Source organism: Juglans microcarpa x Juglans regia, chromosome 3D (assembly GCF_004785595.1).
Source record: "Juglans microcarpa x Juglans regia isolate MS1-56 chromosome 3D, Jm3101_v1.0, whole genome shotgun sequence".
In the NCBI taxonomy this organism is placed as follows: Eukaryota; Viridiplantae; Streptophyta; class Magnoliopsida; order Fagales; family Juglandaceae; genus Juglans; species Juglans microcarpa x Juglans regia.
Genome location: NC_054598.1, coordinates 35,935,127 through 35,953,309, shown reverse-complemented (window position 1 = coordinate 35,953,309; position 18,183 = coordinate 35,935,127). Strand labels below are relative to the sequence as shown.

At 36.7% G+C, this 18,183-nt stretch overlaps 2 protein-coding genes across 2 annotated transcripts; one reads left to right on the top strand and one right to left on the bottom strand.

Annotated features, from left to right (window-relative positions):
* Nucleotides 1–682: 682 nt before the first annotated feature.
* On the bottom strand, nt 683–4,776 carry LOC121256275. The gene is made up of 5 exons (XM_041157013.1): nt 4,471–4,776; nt 2,825–3,452; nt 2,248–2,583; nt 1,123–2,117; nt 683–999 (listed from the first exon to the last, which is right to left on the bottom strand). The coding sequence occupies exons 1-5, from the start codon at nt 4,582–4,584 to the stop codon at nt 895–897; spliced, it is 2,178 nt and encodes a 725-aa protein (XP_041012947.1). The 5' UTR covers nt 4,585–4,776; the 3' UTR covers nt 683–894.
* An 8,359-nt stretch (nt 4,777–13,135) lies between these two features.
* Nucleotides 13,136–17,829, top strand: LOC121256246. The gene is made up of 4 exons (XM_041156963.1): nt 13,136–13,559; nt 14,667–15,265; nt 15,434–15,730; nt 15,953–17,829. Exons 1-4 carry the CDS (start codon nt 13,378–13,380, stop codon nt 17,269–17,271), a joined length of 2,397 nt encoding a protein of 798 aa, XP_041012897.1. The 5' UTR covers nt 13,136–13,377; the 3' UTR covers nt 17,272–17,829.
* Nucleotides 17,830–18,183: the final 354 nt, after the last annotated feature.

Below are 18,183 nucleotides of genomic sequence, written 5' to 3'. Positions count from 1 at the left end.
GCTCTTCTGATCAAAAGTGGAATTAGGCAAGCAAAAGCTCAACTTTTTTTTTAACATTGATTCAGAACAACAATATTCATGTTTCTCCTACAACCGGTCCAGATAGGAAGAAAGCATATCCTTCCTGCAGAGACTAAACACATATCTCTGTAAGTTGTTAACGGCTTCTGCTCACCCACTCTTTTAGCTGAACAAATGATTTTTCCTTCCGGGGGTGCAACAACTACATGAGAAATGTTATTTTGAAAAATTCTATTCATCCCCACCACACACCACACAAAGTTGATATGTCTACTAGGGATGACAAGACTTGGTTTGAATAATAAATATTGCTCTTACTAATTATCTGTTTCTCAACCTTTCTTCCCAAAGTTGGTCTGGTAGAATAAAGTTACATACTTGGATTGCCTTGGTCTATAGAACTTAGTACACAAACAGACAGAAATCTGTAATAATTAAAAGAGAAAGTCTACTATACCGTCCCACTATGACTGCTCAATTTGACGGTTGGTCAATTTTTATTTTTTGATTTTTTACTTAGTGGTTAAGGAAGTGATTTTAAATGTATTGATATATTTTTTTTAAAAAAATATTTAAATGTATTAAAAAAAGGTGAAAAAAAAAAAAACAAAACCACTGTACGGCATGGTAGCCCCACTCTAATTAAAAAGATGCACCACGGTGACAAAAATGTGATAGGTAGTAGTAGTATAAGCAACTTAGAACACTTTCATAACCCACACCATCAACAAAACATTGGGTTGAGTCATCATTATTACAAACTTGAATAAATGGACTGCAACGACGAAAGCAAATCCATCAAAATTCTGATATTTTTTTTGACTAAGAAAAGGAACAAGCAAGAGGGCAAACCAAGGTTTAAACCTCCTCCCATCATTGACCCAAGGGTACTTCGTATTCTCCCTTGTCAGACTCTTCCACAGCCAAACAGTTTTCTTGCAATGTCTGCAAGGCAATTCTTTTCTTCCCTGATTGTTCCTGCACATCAATAAACAATAACAGTGGGTAAAGTATAACACAACGATAAACTCTCAAATACTAGAGAGCAATGTGTGTGTGTGTGTGTGTGAGAGAGAGAGAGAGAGAGAGAGTAGACCTCACCTTAGTCACACTTTTACCCTTATTATTGCCTCTACTCTGTTGAATTAGCATTTGCCTCAGCTTCCTTAAACTCATTGTTTCAAGCATGACATCCTTATTAACTGTGTTCTCATCTTGCCTTGCCTTATCCTTATTTAGCTCCTCTTTCTCACTACCATTGTCAATGCCTTCCTCATCATCATCTGAAACATTGAATATCTTCTGAGTTGGATGAGGAAACTGGCCCGAGAGCTGGTCCGCTTGAAATGTATGGAAAGGGGTCCCTTCCTTGGATGACTTCATTGCCGAACAGAGCAGGGAGCTGTCCTTGTGAATATCAACCAATGCTTCCGAATCATACACTTCCATCTTGGATACTGGACTCTGAACAGGGGGGCAGGGAGCCTTAATGTACTCGCCATTCAGGCTTACCTTTTCAGCAAATTCAATAGAAACCTGCATTTCCAATTGTTGAGCAACAAAGCTTTCAGAAGGTGAATCATTGTCAATAGTTATATCACCACCCCAGTCTAATCCATCTGCAGAATTATACTCAGTAGCAAGTTGATCTGATTCTTCCTTGGACTTTTTGACGTCTACAAGAAATTCTGTTTTGGCCTCCAACTTTCTAAAACCTTCAGGAAGAACTGAAGCCTCTGGATCCTTTTCTACTGGTGTTGCATCATCGTCACTGATGTTATCTTCGCAATCGGTTGAATTTTCATCCGAGGCAATGTCCCCATCAAAATTCCCTTCAGTAGTGTATTCCGAATCACTACTGCCAATGTCATCAACCTCTGCCACGTTCATGATAGAGTCCTTACAAGTCAGGTTCTGACATTCATCCTGTGTGTTCTCATCTTGAACTAAATTGGGATCAATATAGTGTTCTGGTTGCAAAGATTTAGAAGCAATCACATGGTTCAAAGCCTCTGTAGAAACATCCATGGGTACTTCAACGGCCACAGAACCTATAGATCCTCTACCTTGCTCAGTATTTGGAACATCAGCAGGTCCTGCACGGGGATCACCATCAAAATCATAGAAAAACAGCATCACAGAAGAGTTAACGACAATAACCACCCTATGAAATACAATGAACGAGATTTTGATGACAACAAAAATTATTAACAGAATAGAACTTACCCTTCTCATTGACGGCTTCAACATTTACGTCTATTACAGCCTCCAACTTCTCACTTGAAATATCATACGACTCAGACTCATCAGACCCTTCATTAAGAGCTTCATCTATTGCGTTGGAAGCTTCAACAACGCCCAGATCAGATATCCCAGTACCCAGTTCCTGTTTTGACTTTAAAACATCTACTTCATACTCATCATCACTCTTGTCCTTATCTTTAACATCGACTTCCAATTCCCTCCGAGTCTCTGGTGACCCAATTGATTTTGGATCCGAAGAAGCTTCAGAGTCATCATTTTTCTTTGAATCCACTTCTGACCTTGTCTGCTTATTAACTCCTAGGATCAAAATGTAAACAATGTCAGAGAGCATCACATTATCTTCATACGATTTTTATAATTTGGACAAGTTTGGAGAAAGAAAGCAAAATTTCACTCCTAGTTTTTTTTTTTTTTTTTACTCAGAAAAGCCTGCATTTACCCGACACAAGTACCTATGCCGAGAAAATATCATATATGATAGTCAAAGTAAATGGGGTAAAATATGAAATTGCTCTTGGAATATTAAGCAAACGCATACCAGAAATATTCTTTTCAAGTTCGACAGAAAATTCTGGTCTCTCCGAAGTATTACCCGGCTCTTCAAATAAATCATCAACCTTTGCAGGTTCTTCCTTTCCATTCTCCATTATGCTTAACTTTTCCATATTCTGCTCCAACAATCTCACCGACCGCCGTGTACTATACACTCGCTGCACCGAAGTATCCCCATTTTGAGTCTCCAAATTCGTGTGACCAGGAGCGGTTGGGGCTCTTCTCCGGCTGCTTGTAATTGCTGGAGTCTTGGGCACATCATTCCTTCCTTGAGCCTCAATCTTCTCATTTTCGTCATCTTCCCTCAACTGCTTCTCAATGTTTCTGCAAGCCGAAGCCGCTGGTGCTCTTCTACGGCTGTTCGGCCCTGCAGGGGTTATAGGCGCATTCGCGTCATTGTTTTCTTGATCGATGTCTTTGGTTATTCTTCCATTTGTGCCGCGACGACTTCGGGTCAAGGTCTGTGAAATTTCAGATTCTTCTTTGATGGGTTTTCTGCGAGTTGAGGTTCTGCAAGCGGTGCGAGGAATGTCTGGCAGTCCGATCACAGTTTCCCCCGTAGATTTGGAGAGGACGGAATTGGATGGATTCAAGATCTCTTCTAGCCCTTCGACCTGACACACCAATTTGGACTAAATTGTAAGACCAGTCTTACGAGAAGCCTAGTGGATCGCATTGTGCACAATTTCAAAGATTCCAAACTTCACAAAGCAATCCATTTTTAGGTCTAGATCAGTAACAATGGAAGACACTTTCAAACACAAGTTCAATAGCTGAAAAGAAAAAACTCACTATAAAAACAAAGCAAAAAAGATATGCCACTCGAAAGCTAGAGATCCCAGTGGAAATCACGTACGGGCATATAAAAGATTTGGGAAAGTCACACCTATTAGCATATCGAAGTTGTTTGCAGTAACAAGATTCATCCGATGATCAAGATAGACAACTTTTAAGGCTACGGGACTAGAATCAAGGAATCGAGCTCTTCCACGCGTAGCACAAACCCATGAATCGACATGGATTGGGTCGCAACGAGAACATTTAATCTGAGACATTGTTTCAAAGACATCGAAGTTGGTCAAGATTTGGAACGAGAGTCCGTAGGGGCTTCCACCCGTTCGAGAAAACGCTTGTAATTTACGGCCTGTTTGGTTGGGAGGAACGAAAGGATATATGAAAGAGCCTTACATTGCTACTCCTATCGACGCTATGGTTTTGTCTACACCCCAAACCCAAGATCGATTAACCACTAGAACTCGATGGTTAAAGTGAGAAACTTTTCAATAATTTCTACGGAGCCAAACAAAGAATAGAGAAAGACGTATTATGTCTTGAAAGAATTAGATTTAAAATACGTCTCAAACAATTATCTAAATCTGAACATGATGATACCCCAGTCGGTACCTCAAACTCAAGAAAAGGAGAGTAGAAATAGGAATATGAAATGGAGTATCGTAAACCAAGAAAAGAAATCCGGAATTTTTATTTAACTTTCTATGATTTATTGGCAAACAAACGGAACCTAATGAAGCTAAAGGAATGGAAATGCCAGTTTTCCTTTTACTATCGTATAATTTCCCAGCAAACAAACAGCGAAGAAGAACAATGCGAGAAGTTGAGGAAAAAGTTTACATTCTGAAGAGCTTGGAGAGCATCAGCCATGGCGACGTTTGTAATGTTAGCCGGGATCTTGTTCTTCTTGCAAAGAGCCTGGAGTTCCTTCCTTGCAAGGCTGTGGAAATCCATTGCTACAAAAAAAAACAAGAACAATACAGGATGATAGAAAAAGAGTTTGAGAAGCCGCTGGCGAGGCTCGAAAACGTTCAAAACAAGACGTTTTGGATTGAGGAAGATTTTCGATGCAAATGACAGAGCGAGTGGAGACAGGCGATTGATTGAGAGGGACGAAGGGTGGGTATTGTCGGAGGAGTATATGTAATAGATAGACACTGGAGAAACCCTAGGGAATATGACCGTTGGAGCGTGGAATTTGAAATTCGAATTTTGAATTGGATTAGGGTGTGCCGGCTAATGAATCTTGATCTATTTTGTGCCTCGGACGTGTCATTGTAGAAGAAAATGATTATTGGGCCGGGTCAGCCCAGTTAGGGCTTTGGTACTCAGCCTGTCAGGTTGAGCCCAAACCAAAAGAAAGAATAAAAAAAAAACCCTCACTTCCATCTTTTATGAAAAAGAAAAAAAAAAAATTTTGATTTGTCAAAGTTTAGGGTGGGCAAATTGTATGTAATTTCTTTTTTAAAAAAGTGAGATTTATATGAAAAAACTTACTTTTTAATAGTGTGTTTAACTTCTTGTTTTTTTCAAAAGATATGTGCTGATTTTGCACGCTCTAAACTTGTATACAATATTATTTTTAAAAAGATTATTGAAGATTTGTGAATATAATTATAAACAATTCGAGGAGCTCTCACAAAGAGTAGGGCGGATAGGTGAGTCTCATATTATAGGGATGTTCGAGACAGAGTGGACTCCATTCTTTCTCTCTCCCATGAAGGCTACTCGAATATTATCTTTATAATTCAGTCATAGAATTGTGAATTCGTCTTTACTAATGTGGAACCAATGATGTTAGTAAGTAATTGCGTTTGTCTTTATAATTGAAGTTAAACATATGATGTGTTTGTTTAGATGGAAATTGTATTCTTCTTTTCCTTAAACATTTGAGTGGTGTTTGGTAGGGGTGAAAATATTGATGAATGCAAAATGAAGTCTCTAGACAGAAAATGACGTACTCCATTAAGTGGCAAAAGTAATATTTTTAGCTTAAAATGGAAACATTATCAACCGAAGAAAATCTTAGGCAATTTTGCATAGAAAAAAATAAAAAAATGTAATTTTGTAAAAAGGGTTACTTTACACCTTTAAAATAAAAAGCTTTTACACTTTGAATTATAAACTATAAACGTTGCCCTCCAACTACAAAAGATTTACACAATATAGTTTATTCCAATTTAACCATATGAAAAAAAGTGATATAACTCAATCTTGACCATCGAATCTTAATAAGGGATCCAAAGTGTTACTTTTTTTATAGTCCAAATTTATAGATAGCCAAACTTCTACAAAATATTTTTTAGATCTTACAATGAAAAAATACGTGGTTTTCACAAAAAAAAAAAAAGTCTGTCGAAAACATTTTTCGGCCAAAAGTGTACACCATACATCTCCTTATATTTTTTGAACTTTATTACTCATCATCCTCACACACTACACACCACACACCACATTTATTTTTATTTATTTTAAATTTTTTTAATTTTATTCTTCCTAAACTAATTGGTTTCTTCTACTCATCATCCATACACCACACATTTAATAAGAGAAAAAAATAAAAATAAAAAAATTAAGTGTGGTGTGTGATGAGTAGAGTTGTTTTTTTTTTTTTTTTTTTTTATCTTTTTTATTTTGTTTTCTTTACAAGTGTGTAATGTAAGGATGATGAGTAAAAGAATTCTAAAAACAATTGAGAAGCTAGAAAATAAAGTAACGTCTAATGGTTGGGTTTTCCTCATTTGAGGGTAGAAAATGTTGTTAAGGTACTACTTTGCATGGTTTAAATAAGAAAAATATTATATATACTTACAATTTACTTACATAACTATGCGTGCTAACGTGCCAATCATTGAAATATAAAAGATTTTAAAATTCAAAATTTGAATTAAAAAATCAATAAAATAAGATGGATACACAATACATATAATATAGAAACACTTTTGGCTGGTGTCTCTTATATAGTGGTCTTATCGGAGGCCAATAGGAAGCTGCCACGTAAGCCTTCCTCAATTCTTACTTTGGGGATGCATAGCATGGGATTATATGCATGGATTCTTCTCCTTCCGGCTCAAAGCTCTCTCTCATGAAATCTCTCATTTCGCTTGAAGCGCGGTCTCCCGAAATCCTCATTTCACTCGAAGCTCGCTCTGTCTCCTTCGATCTAGAAATCCCTCCTGAAATCACTCGACTCTCTCTCTCTCTCTCTCTCTCTCTCTCTCCCCCGAAATCGCTAAATTGAAATCCGTACTCTTTCTCTGTCTCTCCTTCGATCTTCTTCACGAAAACCCTCCCAAAATCAAGACCTGCAACTCTCAAGGGCCTCAGGTACCTGGATAGTTCACATTATAATCCCTAATTTCTAATAGTCTGTGTCTTGTTGTAGAATTTTTTGTTTTGATTTCCCACTGTCCGCACAAGGATGAACCAAGCATTTCACATGGTATGTGTTTTCTTATTCTCTAGTTTCCAATTGTTACAATAAATTAAAATCCATGATTTGATTAGTTTGTTACCTTGTTGTTAAAAGAGGATTTATTTATCTTTAGATTTATCAAGAGCATATGTGAGATAACTCGGTTAGTTCCTTTATTCTGTGCATATGTGAGCTAATGTTTATTTTTTCTGTCTTTGCAATTTTTTTCTTTGGAATTTTCTCTAATGTTCAATTAATTCTTACTATTTTCCTATTATATTCAAAATCTATTTTTACTCTTTTTTTTTTTTTTTTTGGTTTCATTGTTATATTTGTTATTCTCTTTGTAAGATTCTGAATATGAGTACTAATAGTAGAGAACTTGAGGTAATCTGATATAGTGATGGGTTTGTGCAGAGTTAGTGTATTGGTTTCAGTTCTTTTGAAATGAAAGTGATCTTTGTTGTTTTGTTTCTGTTAATTTCCTCTGACATGCTTGGGGTATATGCTGTGTAATGTTTGTTTTGGTTCAACCTCTAAACTTTTTTCCTAAGGCAATGGTGTGAATTTGCATAATAGTTTGAATAGTAATTTGATAATATTGGAATCTTTTTAGGGATTGAACTTTTATTGATTACATTGTTTTATGTTCGGATGAAGGATTGTGGATGAAGTTCGGATAATGATGATGTTGAGATACTAACAACTAGAAACTGTCCACAAGTTGTAAATAAAACTATTGAGGATGAAGCCGTGGAAGATCAATGTGATATGATGGGAGATGGATTGGTTATGGGAGATGGCGTGAATTTGGGAGACTTTGATGATAATAGAGTGAATGTGGAAGATGGAGATGGAAATGGAGTCAATTTCATTTCTGCTTCTAGTAGTGGACTTTTTGAACCGTTCATTGGGAAGAAATTTGATGAAGTTAAGGACGCCCAAGTATTTTACAAGGCGTATGCAAGACGAAAATGTTTTACAGTGAGGACCAACCATATGCAATTATGGAGATGGGGAAAAAAATTAATTGGAATATACTATGTTTGTACAAAGGAGGGATTTAGGCGTGAAAATCTTAAACAAAAAGAAAGACAAATTCCTGAACCCGCTGAAACCAAAACTGGGTGTAAAACTACCATTTGTATAAAAAAATGATGGTGCATGGTGGAAAGTATGTAAGTTCAAGTCAGAACACAGTCATGAGCTATTCATACCAAGAAGTACCAGTATGCTTCGTGGACATAAAGGAGTAACACGCGTGCAAAAAAATCTCATTCTCTCTTTGAATGAGTTTGGTGTACTAACAAGAAAGATAATGTCGGTGTTAAGCAAAGAAGCACGTGGTGATTTTAACATTGGTTATATTGGAAAGGACATCGAAAATTATTTGAGAAATAAAAGAAGAAAATTGTTTGAAGAGGGAGATGCACACAGGTTGTATGCATACTTTCTTGAACAACAGTGTAAAGAATCTGGGTTTGCGTACTCTATCCAGGTCGGCGTACTCTATCCAGGTCGATGAGAATGTGTGTATGAGAAGTTATTTTTGGGCAGATGTAAGATCAAGGTCTGTATATCAATATTTTGAAGATGTTGTCACGTTTGATGCGACGTATCTCATAAATGTTTATAAGATGTCATTTGTGCAGTCTCATGAGTTAATCATCATCATCAAACTATAATGTTTGGTTGCGCGTTGTTAGTCAATGAGACAGCTGAATCCTATATATGGTTACTAAGAACATGGCAGGAAGAAATGCTTAGCCATACCCATTCAAGTATTATTAATGATGATGACAAAGCTATGGCCAAGGCCATTGCAGAGGTACTCCCAAATACAACTCACCGGTTGTGTTTGTGGCATATTTTACAAAAAATTTCAGAACATTTGGCATATGTCTTTCACAAGTTTCCAAACTTTTAAAAAACGCTTCATCATTGTATCCATGATACAATAACATCTAATGAGTTCAAGGAGGAATTAGTTTCAATACTAGTGAAGTATGGTCTAGTAGGTAATAATTAGCTATAAAATCTTTACAACCGATGAGAGAAGTGGGTTCCGGCTTACATGAGAACTACATTTTGTGCCAGTATGTCAACCACACAAAGGACCAAGGGCATGAATAAATTTTTCAAGAATTATGTGCGATCAATCTTGATGTTGAGTGACTTTGTGCATTAGTACGAGAAAACCTTATATGCACTCTATTTTAAGGAGAAAGAGAAGGATGTGAGAACGAAATCAATTAGGCCAATTTTGAAAACATGTTAAAAATTTGAAGAAGAGGCGGCCAAAGTGTATACAAGGAAGTCTTTCAGTATCTTTCAAGATGAACTATTCAATTGCCAACGGTACAAAGCAACAAAAGTTCAGAAAGAGGGTGAATGTAAGATGTATGAGGTGGCACCTAAGGACAAGGACAGACGTATTTATTATGTGACTTTGGATTGTAGAGAAGCAAAGGCAATATGTACATGTCATATGTTTGAGTTACTGGGCTTTCTTTGTAGGCATATCCTATGTGTTTTCATGAAGAAATCAAACTTAGATTGTTTGCCACATCACCATGTTCTAGAGCGATGGACCATCAATGGTAAGAGTCTAGCTATATGTGAAATACCAAATTTCAAGGGCCATGTTTCGATACAAGAAGATATGATAATGCGAAAAAATCATTTGATGATGAGGTTTTACGATATTGTAGAACTTGGCTCGTAATCAAGGTTTAAAATGGACCACATTTCTCTTGCGTTGGACAAGGTACACAACGAGTTGCTTTTGATGGATACTATTGAAACACAAAATTTAGAAGGCAGAGACATGTCATGTAATGATTCCCCTGTGTTAAGATCACAAGTAGTATCAAATTTCTCACAAACTTTACAAGATCCTCAACAGGTGCCAACGAAAGGAAGACCAACATTTTTTAGAGCAAAGAACCTGAGAGAGACTCAATTAATAAAGAAAATGCGTTGTAGCATTTGTTAGATTGATGGTCATATCAAGAACAACTGTCATTCATTGGGGTATAGTACAAAGATCCAACTTTTGTTTGTTTTTTAATTTAATAACCTCATTTTTATGCTTTTTTTGTCTTTCATGTAAGGATATTGGAAATACAAATGACAACATATCACAAAGGGTGGATCTTGAACAATAAATATGAGATTGGGCTTTAAGTTTGAGTATGCAACTTCTTTGTATGGAATGTGATGATACTTTCCAAAACTTATTTAATTTTTTTAAATGTTACAACCTATGGAGATAAAAGCAAATGACATCTATGGAATCTGACATCCATGGAATCTATTATTTCTGGAGCTGTTGGATTGCTGTTATTTTTATGTGTCATTCACATTTACTATGTTGAATATTGCTCTTCACGGCTCAAAATGTGTTACTTTTGTTAACTTTTCCATGTTGACGAAAGTGTTCATAAATGTAATGTGATATGTTCACTGGAATTTTACCTTGTGACCACCAATGAAACATTTCTGGAGCTATTGTTTGAAGATCATGTACCTAGTTATAGAATGTTCGTCCAACGTTTCATGCAAATTAATTAAGTTCAAACTTTTTATGTTCATTATTTGTGAATATGAGTCAATGTGGCATGTTGCAGTGCTGTTAATTTCCTTGTGATTTACTATCATGTAATTAATATGTTTCTTTTATTGTGATTCAAAGTTTCAAAGTTTTCAAGTAATATTCAATTATATGTAATAAATCCTTGTGGCTAATAAATCATTTGTGTTGTAATTCCTTATTCTTAATACGCCAGCTACTTGTTTATATCCACAGAGAAAGATAGAAAAGAGCAAAATAATAATAATAATAATAATAATAATAATAATAATAATAATAATAATAATATAGCTAACTAAACCCAAATATTAACTAGCTTATTGCTATTTACTGGAAAAAAAAAAAGAAAAAAAAAGGAAGAAGAAGAAGAATAATAATAATAATAATAAGAGTAAGAGAAAGAAAGAAAAAAGAACTTATTGCTGATATATACTTGTTAAGAGCTTAGAGTTTATGTCACGAACTTGTCTTCTTGGTTTTGGATCATATATAACACGTTCTGTCCTAATAAAATGCTTAATTATAATGTCTGCTCATTTTCATCTGTTTGGGTCAAATATACATTGTATGTTGGCAACTCGACAATTATTTCAAATGTCACAATTTATAAGAAAAGAAAGAAATTATAGCAAGCATCCTTTAACAAGCATCCGAAGAATAGAAGTAAACCACAAGAAGAGAGAAAGAGATATATATAGAGAGAGAGAGAGTAGTTATCAAGCCACAAGAAAAGAGAGAAATTATAGCAATCATCATTTAACAGTGGTAATTAATATTATTAACGTTAACCAATTTTATCGACTAGGCAAATTAATAAAGGGTCATCTTAGCATTGTCAAAGTACATGATTATCGTTCAAAAGTCAAAGTAATTATAGTACAAAACAAAACAATACAAAACCATGACAAGAATAGAAGGTTTAATGTTTCCTTATATTTCTTTTCCATAGCTTTGAATTTTGCTTCTTCAGCCAACTTACGTTCTTGATTGATCATTTTGTTCCTTCTTTGAGCTAACTCTAATGTCATTTTGCAACAACTATTTTGTTCCATTTTAAAATCAATTCATTGAAAAAATCCGCATTGTTTGTCCATCTTATAGTTTGGACAATTGAAAAACATCTGTCAAAACTAGTATCTTTCACAGTAATCCTTAGCTTTAATGAAATCCCACAGTAGCAAAGTGGCCTCTCCAACCAAGCTTCATTTTTTGTTTTTGAATAGCACCACTGTTAAACTGCATTTTACACGTCAGTTATACGATGTAACAACAATAGCAAGAAGATAGTTGAAAATTTGAAGGCAACAACAGCAAGCTGAAGAACAGTTATTATCACAAATGAAATGCAAGTTCAACAACGCAAGCTCAACAACAGCAGCATTAATCTAAGTATCCAAGGATTTAATTGTAGTGCATTGAGGTCTAACGAATGAAGTTATTATCACAAATAAAATGAATAGAACAACAAGCTCAATAATAGTTATTATCATAAATGAAATGCAAGCTCAACAACAGCAACATTAATCCAAGAATCAAAGGATTTAATTGTAGTGCATTGAGGTCTAACGACTGAAGTTATTATCACAAATGAAATGAATAGAACAGCAAGCATAAGAACAGTTATCAACCTGATTCCACATTTCACCCTACTAAGATCCGAACTCAGATTTCTATCAAACTAAGTACCTTCATTCTTCGGTGGAGTCAAATTCCTGGGTTAGGGTTTTGTGGGAAATCAAGTAGCAATGAAAAAATCCTACAAAATTAAACAACCAAAAATTAGAGATTTCTCAAAAATAAAATTAGGGATTTCTCAAAAATACAATCCTAATCTACTGTAAAGAGAAATATGAACAACGAAATCCAAAAGATGATTACCTCGACGTCTTCTTTGCAAGTCTTGGATGTCATGTTAGGATTCGGTCACGAGAGGGAAGGAGAGAGTCGGAGATGGAGTGAAGGAGCGAGGTAGTGTGAGGAAGGGTTTAGGTTTTCCATCTTTCGGATCAAGAGACAGAGAAAGGCAGAGTGAGGATTTGGATTTGGGTTTTCTCAGGAGGCTCAGGAGATAGAGAGAGTGAGAGAGCAGAGATAGAGGGACCCTCGAGAGACAGAGAGAGTAAGAGAGCTTCAGATCGAGAGACTTCAAGAAATAGAGAGTGAGAGAGCTTATTCTCTATTTACGCGGTCTCAATTTCACTCATGATCTTTTTACGTGACAAGATGACATTGCTCACCGATATATAATATTTATAGGAGACACAGGTTATAAGTTATTTTCTATGTAATATTATGCATAAAATTGTACATACATGTAATAATACTACTCTTCAAATAAACATGGTTAGTACTTTAAAGCCCAGCCCAGGCTAGACGAGACCAACCCGGTTTTAAACATCTGAACTATTAAAGGCATGTCAGTTGGGCCCCGAAGCAGAAGCCCGTAGTATTGCGTACTCAGTGCAAAGTACACAAAAAATTAATTGCAACCAAACCAAAACTAACACGACCGGCCGTTGAATTATCGATAAAGGAATTCTAACAAATTGAAAACTGTGAAAACCCTAGAAATGGAAACCAAGAAAAATCCCCAATTCTGAATTGCATGGAATCCCTAACCCTAACCCAAATTCCCCATATCGGATACGCCCCTTCTCGGACCTTCCGTTTCTTCTTCGCCGGTGGCTGAGCCCAACAGATTCAGAGAGAGAGAGAGAGAGAGAGAGAGAGGGAGGGAGTTATGGAGAGTGAGGGATCCGGTCCGTCAGGCTGCATCCCGGGATCGATTGTGTGGGTGAGGAGGAGGAACGGTTCGTGGTGGCCCGGGAAGATACTGGGGCCCGAAGAGCTCGCGTCTTCGCATCTCACGTCTCCGCGGTCCGGTACTCCCGTCAAGCTTCTCGGAAGGGAAGACGCTAGCGTGTGAGTCTCTCTCCCTTGTCTCTAATTTTTATCTATTCAAAATTATATCTGGGATTTTTTCTTAATCTTCTCAATAAAAATGCTATATTTTGATGCTGTCGGTAAGCTCCCTGCAATTACTGTGGGGTCGATTATGGAGGACTTCTTCTTTTTTTGTTCAAATCATAAATGAGTCCATGGGCTTACGAGTATATTTGAAATAATAGTATATTGTGCATTTCATATGATATTAGCTGAGTGAACATGCTCTTTTGGGTTGGTAGGAAACTTTATAAATTTAATTTTCATGACCTCGCTAATTTTTTTTTCTGAGAAATGATTTTTGTGCTATTTTTTATATCTGCATCAAATATATATGTATACATGTCCGTAGAACTCATAAACTGAGATTTTGAAGGTGTTGGTCATTTTTCGTTTTTACAAATAAAAAAAAAAAGAGTCCATGCATAAACGCCTTTAGTGTTCTTCCTGGGACTCTCAGAACAAGCATCGCATGGTGTAGCAAGCTCAAATACACCGCTGATGACTACATTAGGCAGAATTATTTAAATTGTGAAGGTAGCCATCATCGTGCTTTCTACTCCAAATGAAGGACCTAAAAATCTTTACATTAAAAGGCCTATTCAGTTTTCCATGGTTCCCTCTCCCTTCTTCTGCACCATTAGTGACCTCAGTGCCTGTACTTTTTTGCCTTTGTTTCTTTCTTCGTTTCTTTAATCTTTTAAAATTTTCTGCTGTGGTAATCTTGCAAAATCTCTGTTAAGTTACATGTTTCCATGGGTTATGCAATCAGTCTCAAAAGATAATTTTGTTCTGATTTCTCATGTAGCAACTGGATTATGCTTTGGTATGCTGATCAGTATAAAACTGCTTGTCAGAGCACTTCAAAGTAAAATATAATGTCAGGCTAGTTTCTTTGAGAAATTCCTTGAAATATAATGTTCATTGCCTGTGTTGCTATATACATGGTTTCCTTCTTCTTTGATTTATATATTTATTTGATATTTAATAACGAAAATGTTGTAATAAAATCTTATTCTGTATTCATGGCTGTTTTATTGTGCGTACTTGATATTTATAAGACTCTTTTCTTGTATTTCTTCTCAGGGACTGGTACAATTTAGAAAAATCCAAGCGTGTGAAGGCATTTAGATGTGGGGAGTTTGATGATTGTATTGAAAAAGCTGAATCCTCCCAGGGGATGCCTATAAAGAAAAGAGAGAAATATGCACGTCGAGAAGATGCTATTCTGCATGCTCTTGAACTTGAGAAGCAAATTTTGGGCAAACAAGGAAAGTTGGGTATAGATTCTGATCGGACAAGCAGTAAATCATCTGCTGGTATGAAAAAGAGATTGGTTAGTTGTTCAGAAAATTTTGGAGATGATAATGGAAAACTTGGAAATTCCATTCCACATCAATTTCCTAGCAGACTTGAAAAATATCATAAGGACAAGTCTATAGGCAGTCTTCTCTCTTCACAGAAAACCATGGATGGAAATCAACTAAGTGGGGATGATGATCATTCTGAAATCATGCCTCGTATGAGAGGCTTGCAGGACTTTGGTCTCAAGATTACCCCTGCCAAACAAATGCCTTCGCCTTCTGTTGGTTCAAATGGTTTTTGGAAACCTACAGCTGATCACCATGCTGATGCTCTTCCCAGTGGTGGTGTTCTTAGCATGCGAAATGCAAGTCATGCAAACGGTAAAAATTCCTTATTCGAAAGGAACAGATCACATGGGGGGTTTATCGGGAAACTTTTGGTGAAGAGACGTGATAAGCATCGTCCTCTCATTCAAGTTTTTCAGAGTAGTGCAAAATTAGGAGTCCCTCATTCCTTGCTACCTGACAAAGTTTCTACTTCTATTTCAGGCGTGGAGCAGACAGGACTTGCTTCCCGAGCAAAGAGGAGAAGAGGTGTCTACTTGACAGCGGAGCATAGTGATTCTTTGGATTATGGTGAGACTTCTCGAAGTCGGATTGAGATGTCAACTTCCCAATTTGGAGCGGGTAATGGTCATCCTTATTCTGGTTCTTTCATTGAAGAGAACTCTTCTGGTTTTACGGAAGATGTCGAAACCGATTCTTCTGAAACTGGTTCTTCTGAGTCTGAGTCCGACTTTTCTGAGACGGAACCAGAAATGGATGAAGACACAACTTTGCTATCAGGTTTCAAGTCTGCCTATTATTAATTATGTATCTTATTACTATTATTAATAAGCTTAATTTCTTAATAATCTTCTTGAGAAGTTGGTGTTGGAGCTCAACTCATACTTTCTTATTGCCCTATTTTTTAGAACTGCCTTGTATCGAGTGCTTGCATTGGATTGGTTATTTAAAATTTTTTTTCTCATCATCCTTTAATCTACTGCTGTTTGGATGTATCTACAGTAGCAGAATGGAATACTCTTGGAAGATCTGAAGCACAAGAACATGGAATTATTAGCACTGAAGAGCATGATGAGTCAGCATTTTCGGGTGACATGTCTCACCTTTATCTTCATGACCATGTTTCTGCTAATGATGCAGTGTCCAAATGGCGATTGAAAGGTAAGAGGAATACTCGCAATGTTACAAAAAGGTCTGTGGATGCAAGTAATGGAAAAGGTTCCATTCATGGAACATATCCTGAAGAAAGGGGAAGTGGTTTAAGGCATAGAACATTGAGGCAGAATTTGAGTTTCCACAGAAATGATGATTTCGATTATAGTGTTGATGATGATGAGGAAGGGGAAGGGGAAGAGGAAGATGAGGATGATGATGGCGATAATGATGCAGATGAAAGGGATTTTGGCAATCAGAAAGTAAGATTGGTCAGTAAATATTCCCTGACATCAAGAGCTGCATCCAGGGGTCGAAGTAGTGTTGTTGGTCGTAAAATGGTTGGCTGGGAAGACTTGAGATGGGAGGATCCGCCTGCTTTGAGAGGATACTGGGGTGTCAAAGGAGAGCAATTTGATCCGTATTTTGATGCCCATTATCATTTTGGTGGGAAGCCGAGATCCATGCTGGTCAATGTGGATTTGAAGGTACAAGCAAGCTACCAAAAAGAGCCTGTCCCTATTGTTTCTCTTATGAGCAAGTTAAATGGGAAGGCTATTATAGGGCACCCAATTCAGATTGAAGCCCTAGAAGACGGTTCAGCTGAAACTCTTCTCTCCACTGTTGATTTTGGTAATGAAGTGTTTAACAATGAAAATACTACACTTCAGCCAGCTTGGAGAACTGCAAGGAGAACGGCAAATTTTCGGCGGGTCCCACGTCCTCATTTATCATCGGCACTGGATGGTGATGAAGCCACCAATGATCTTCCCCTCTTATATCAAGAAGGGAAACTGCCATCCAAGAAATTAAATGCAGGGAGTTTCAGTTATAAGCCAAGCCTGGAGAGGAGCAACCTCCCTCACATTCCTCGGCCTCCAACTGACAGAAAGTTTTTGAAAAAGCCACCAAAGAAAGTAAGCTTATCATCTAGTCAGAAAACTAGAACCCTCTCTTCAATAGCTACTGAGCAAAACGTTAGTATCAAGCCAATACAAGTTGGCAATAGTGGTCAAATGGATGGACCGATAAAGCCAGAATCAATTGGGCCCACTACAGTAGCTTGCATACCCGTTAAATTAGCTTTCAGTAGGTTACTTGAGAAGATCAACAGGCCGCCATCAAAAGCAGCTAGTAATGTGAATTTGTTGAATAGTGATTTGGGGTGAAATCAGTCATAGGTTACATGTACATTTTCAGAAGGGAAACAATAAATATCATACTGCTAGCGCAACAGTTATTCCTAATTTCTTCTTTCCAAGGAAAGCAATTCCAAACCTCGGCATTTTGAAGGTGAAGATTCTGCTGCCTTTTTGAATAATGAGATAAAGCAGGTAATAGAGGAAGAAACCTTAGATTGTTAATATAAGGGGCATTAACTGCACATTTGTTGTTAATGGGTTTTCGAGGACTGGGGGAGAGAGAGAGCTTATGGTGGCCAGAAACAAGGCAATGAACTTTATATGGATAGAAGTAGGTACTTATCTATGTTGATGCATGTATATTTTATCCCTGTACAAGCTTATGTATCTACAATTTTTTTAATAATTTAAAAAATATAGGAAACCTGAAATAGTTGGGATCAGTTTAGACACATTTACCAAATCTGTAGTTCTGTGGAGTAATTTTTATTGCAGTGAGAGATATGGTCCGCTGTTTGGATTTTTTACTCGTGTAAGATGGATATTTTGAACTCTTAGCAATGCATATAATGAGGATATACTGCACCTGAACATGTACTTGATGTGAAGTTGCAATATGGCAGCTATATGTATTATTTTGCACGTGATTCTTTACTATAGTTGATTGACATGCTCGACCAGCTAGGTCCTTAGATTCTTTATACCCAAGTTGTGGAAGGGCTTCTTCAAAGATGTCATCAATATGACTCAAAAACAAAAAAAGATGTCATCAATATAGTCAGGTAGGAAGTACTCTGGTTATTGAATGAATGTGAACAGATATGACACCCGGCCTGTGGTTTCTGAGATCCTAATAGCTATCTGATGCCGACATTGAGGCCCTGGCAAATGAAATGATTTCTCCTTGGTGTCAAAATAGCATGTTATATAATGGTTTAG

What these genes read in the sequence shown, in the direction of transcription:
- LOC121256275 (XM_041157013.1), bottom strand. Translation starts at nt 4,584, where the DNA reads ATGGATTTCCACAGCCTTGCAAGGAAGGAACTCCAGGCTCTTTGCAAG. An exon ending in CTCTCCAAGCTCTTCAGAAT is followed by an intron (nt 3,453 to 4,470) that starts GTAAACTTTTTC and finishes TTGGTGTGTCAG; the next exon opens with GTCGAAGGGCTAGAAGAGAT. An exon ending in ACTTGAAAAGAATATTTCTG is followed by an intron (nt 2,584 to 2,824) that starts GTATGCGTTTGC and finishes TTTTGATCCTAG; the next exon opens with GAGTTAATAAGCAGACAAGG.
- LOC121256246 (XM_041156963.1), top strand. Translation starts at nt 13,378, where the DNA reads ATGGAGAGTGAGGGATCCGGTCCGTCAGGCTGCATCCCGGGATCGATT. An exon ending in GGAAGGGAAGACGCTAGCGT is followed by an intron (nt 13,560 to 14,666) that starts GTGAGTCTCTCT and finishes ATTTCTTCTCAG; the next exon opens with GGACTGGTACAATTTAGAAA. An exon ending in AGACACAACTTTGCTATCAG is followed by an intron (nt 15,731 to 15,952) that starts GTTTCAAGTCTG and finishes ATGTATCTACAG; the next exon opens with TAGCAGAATGGAATACTCTT.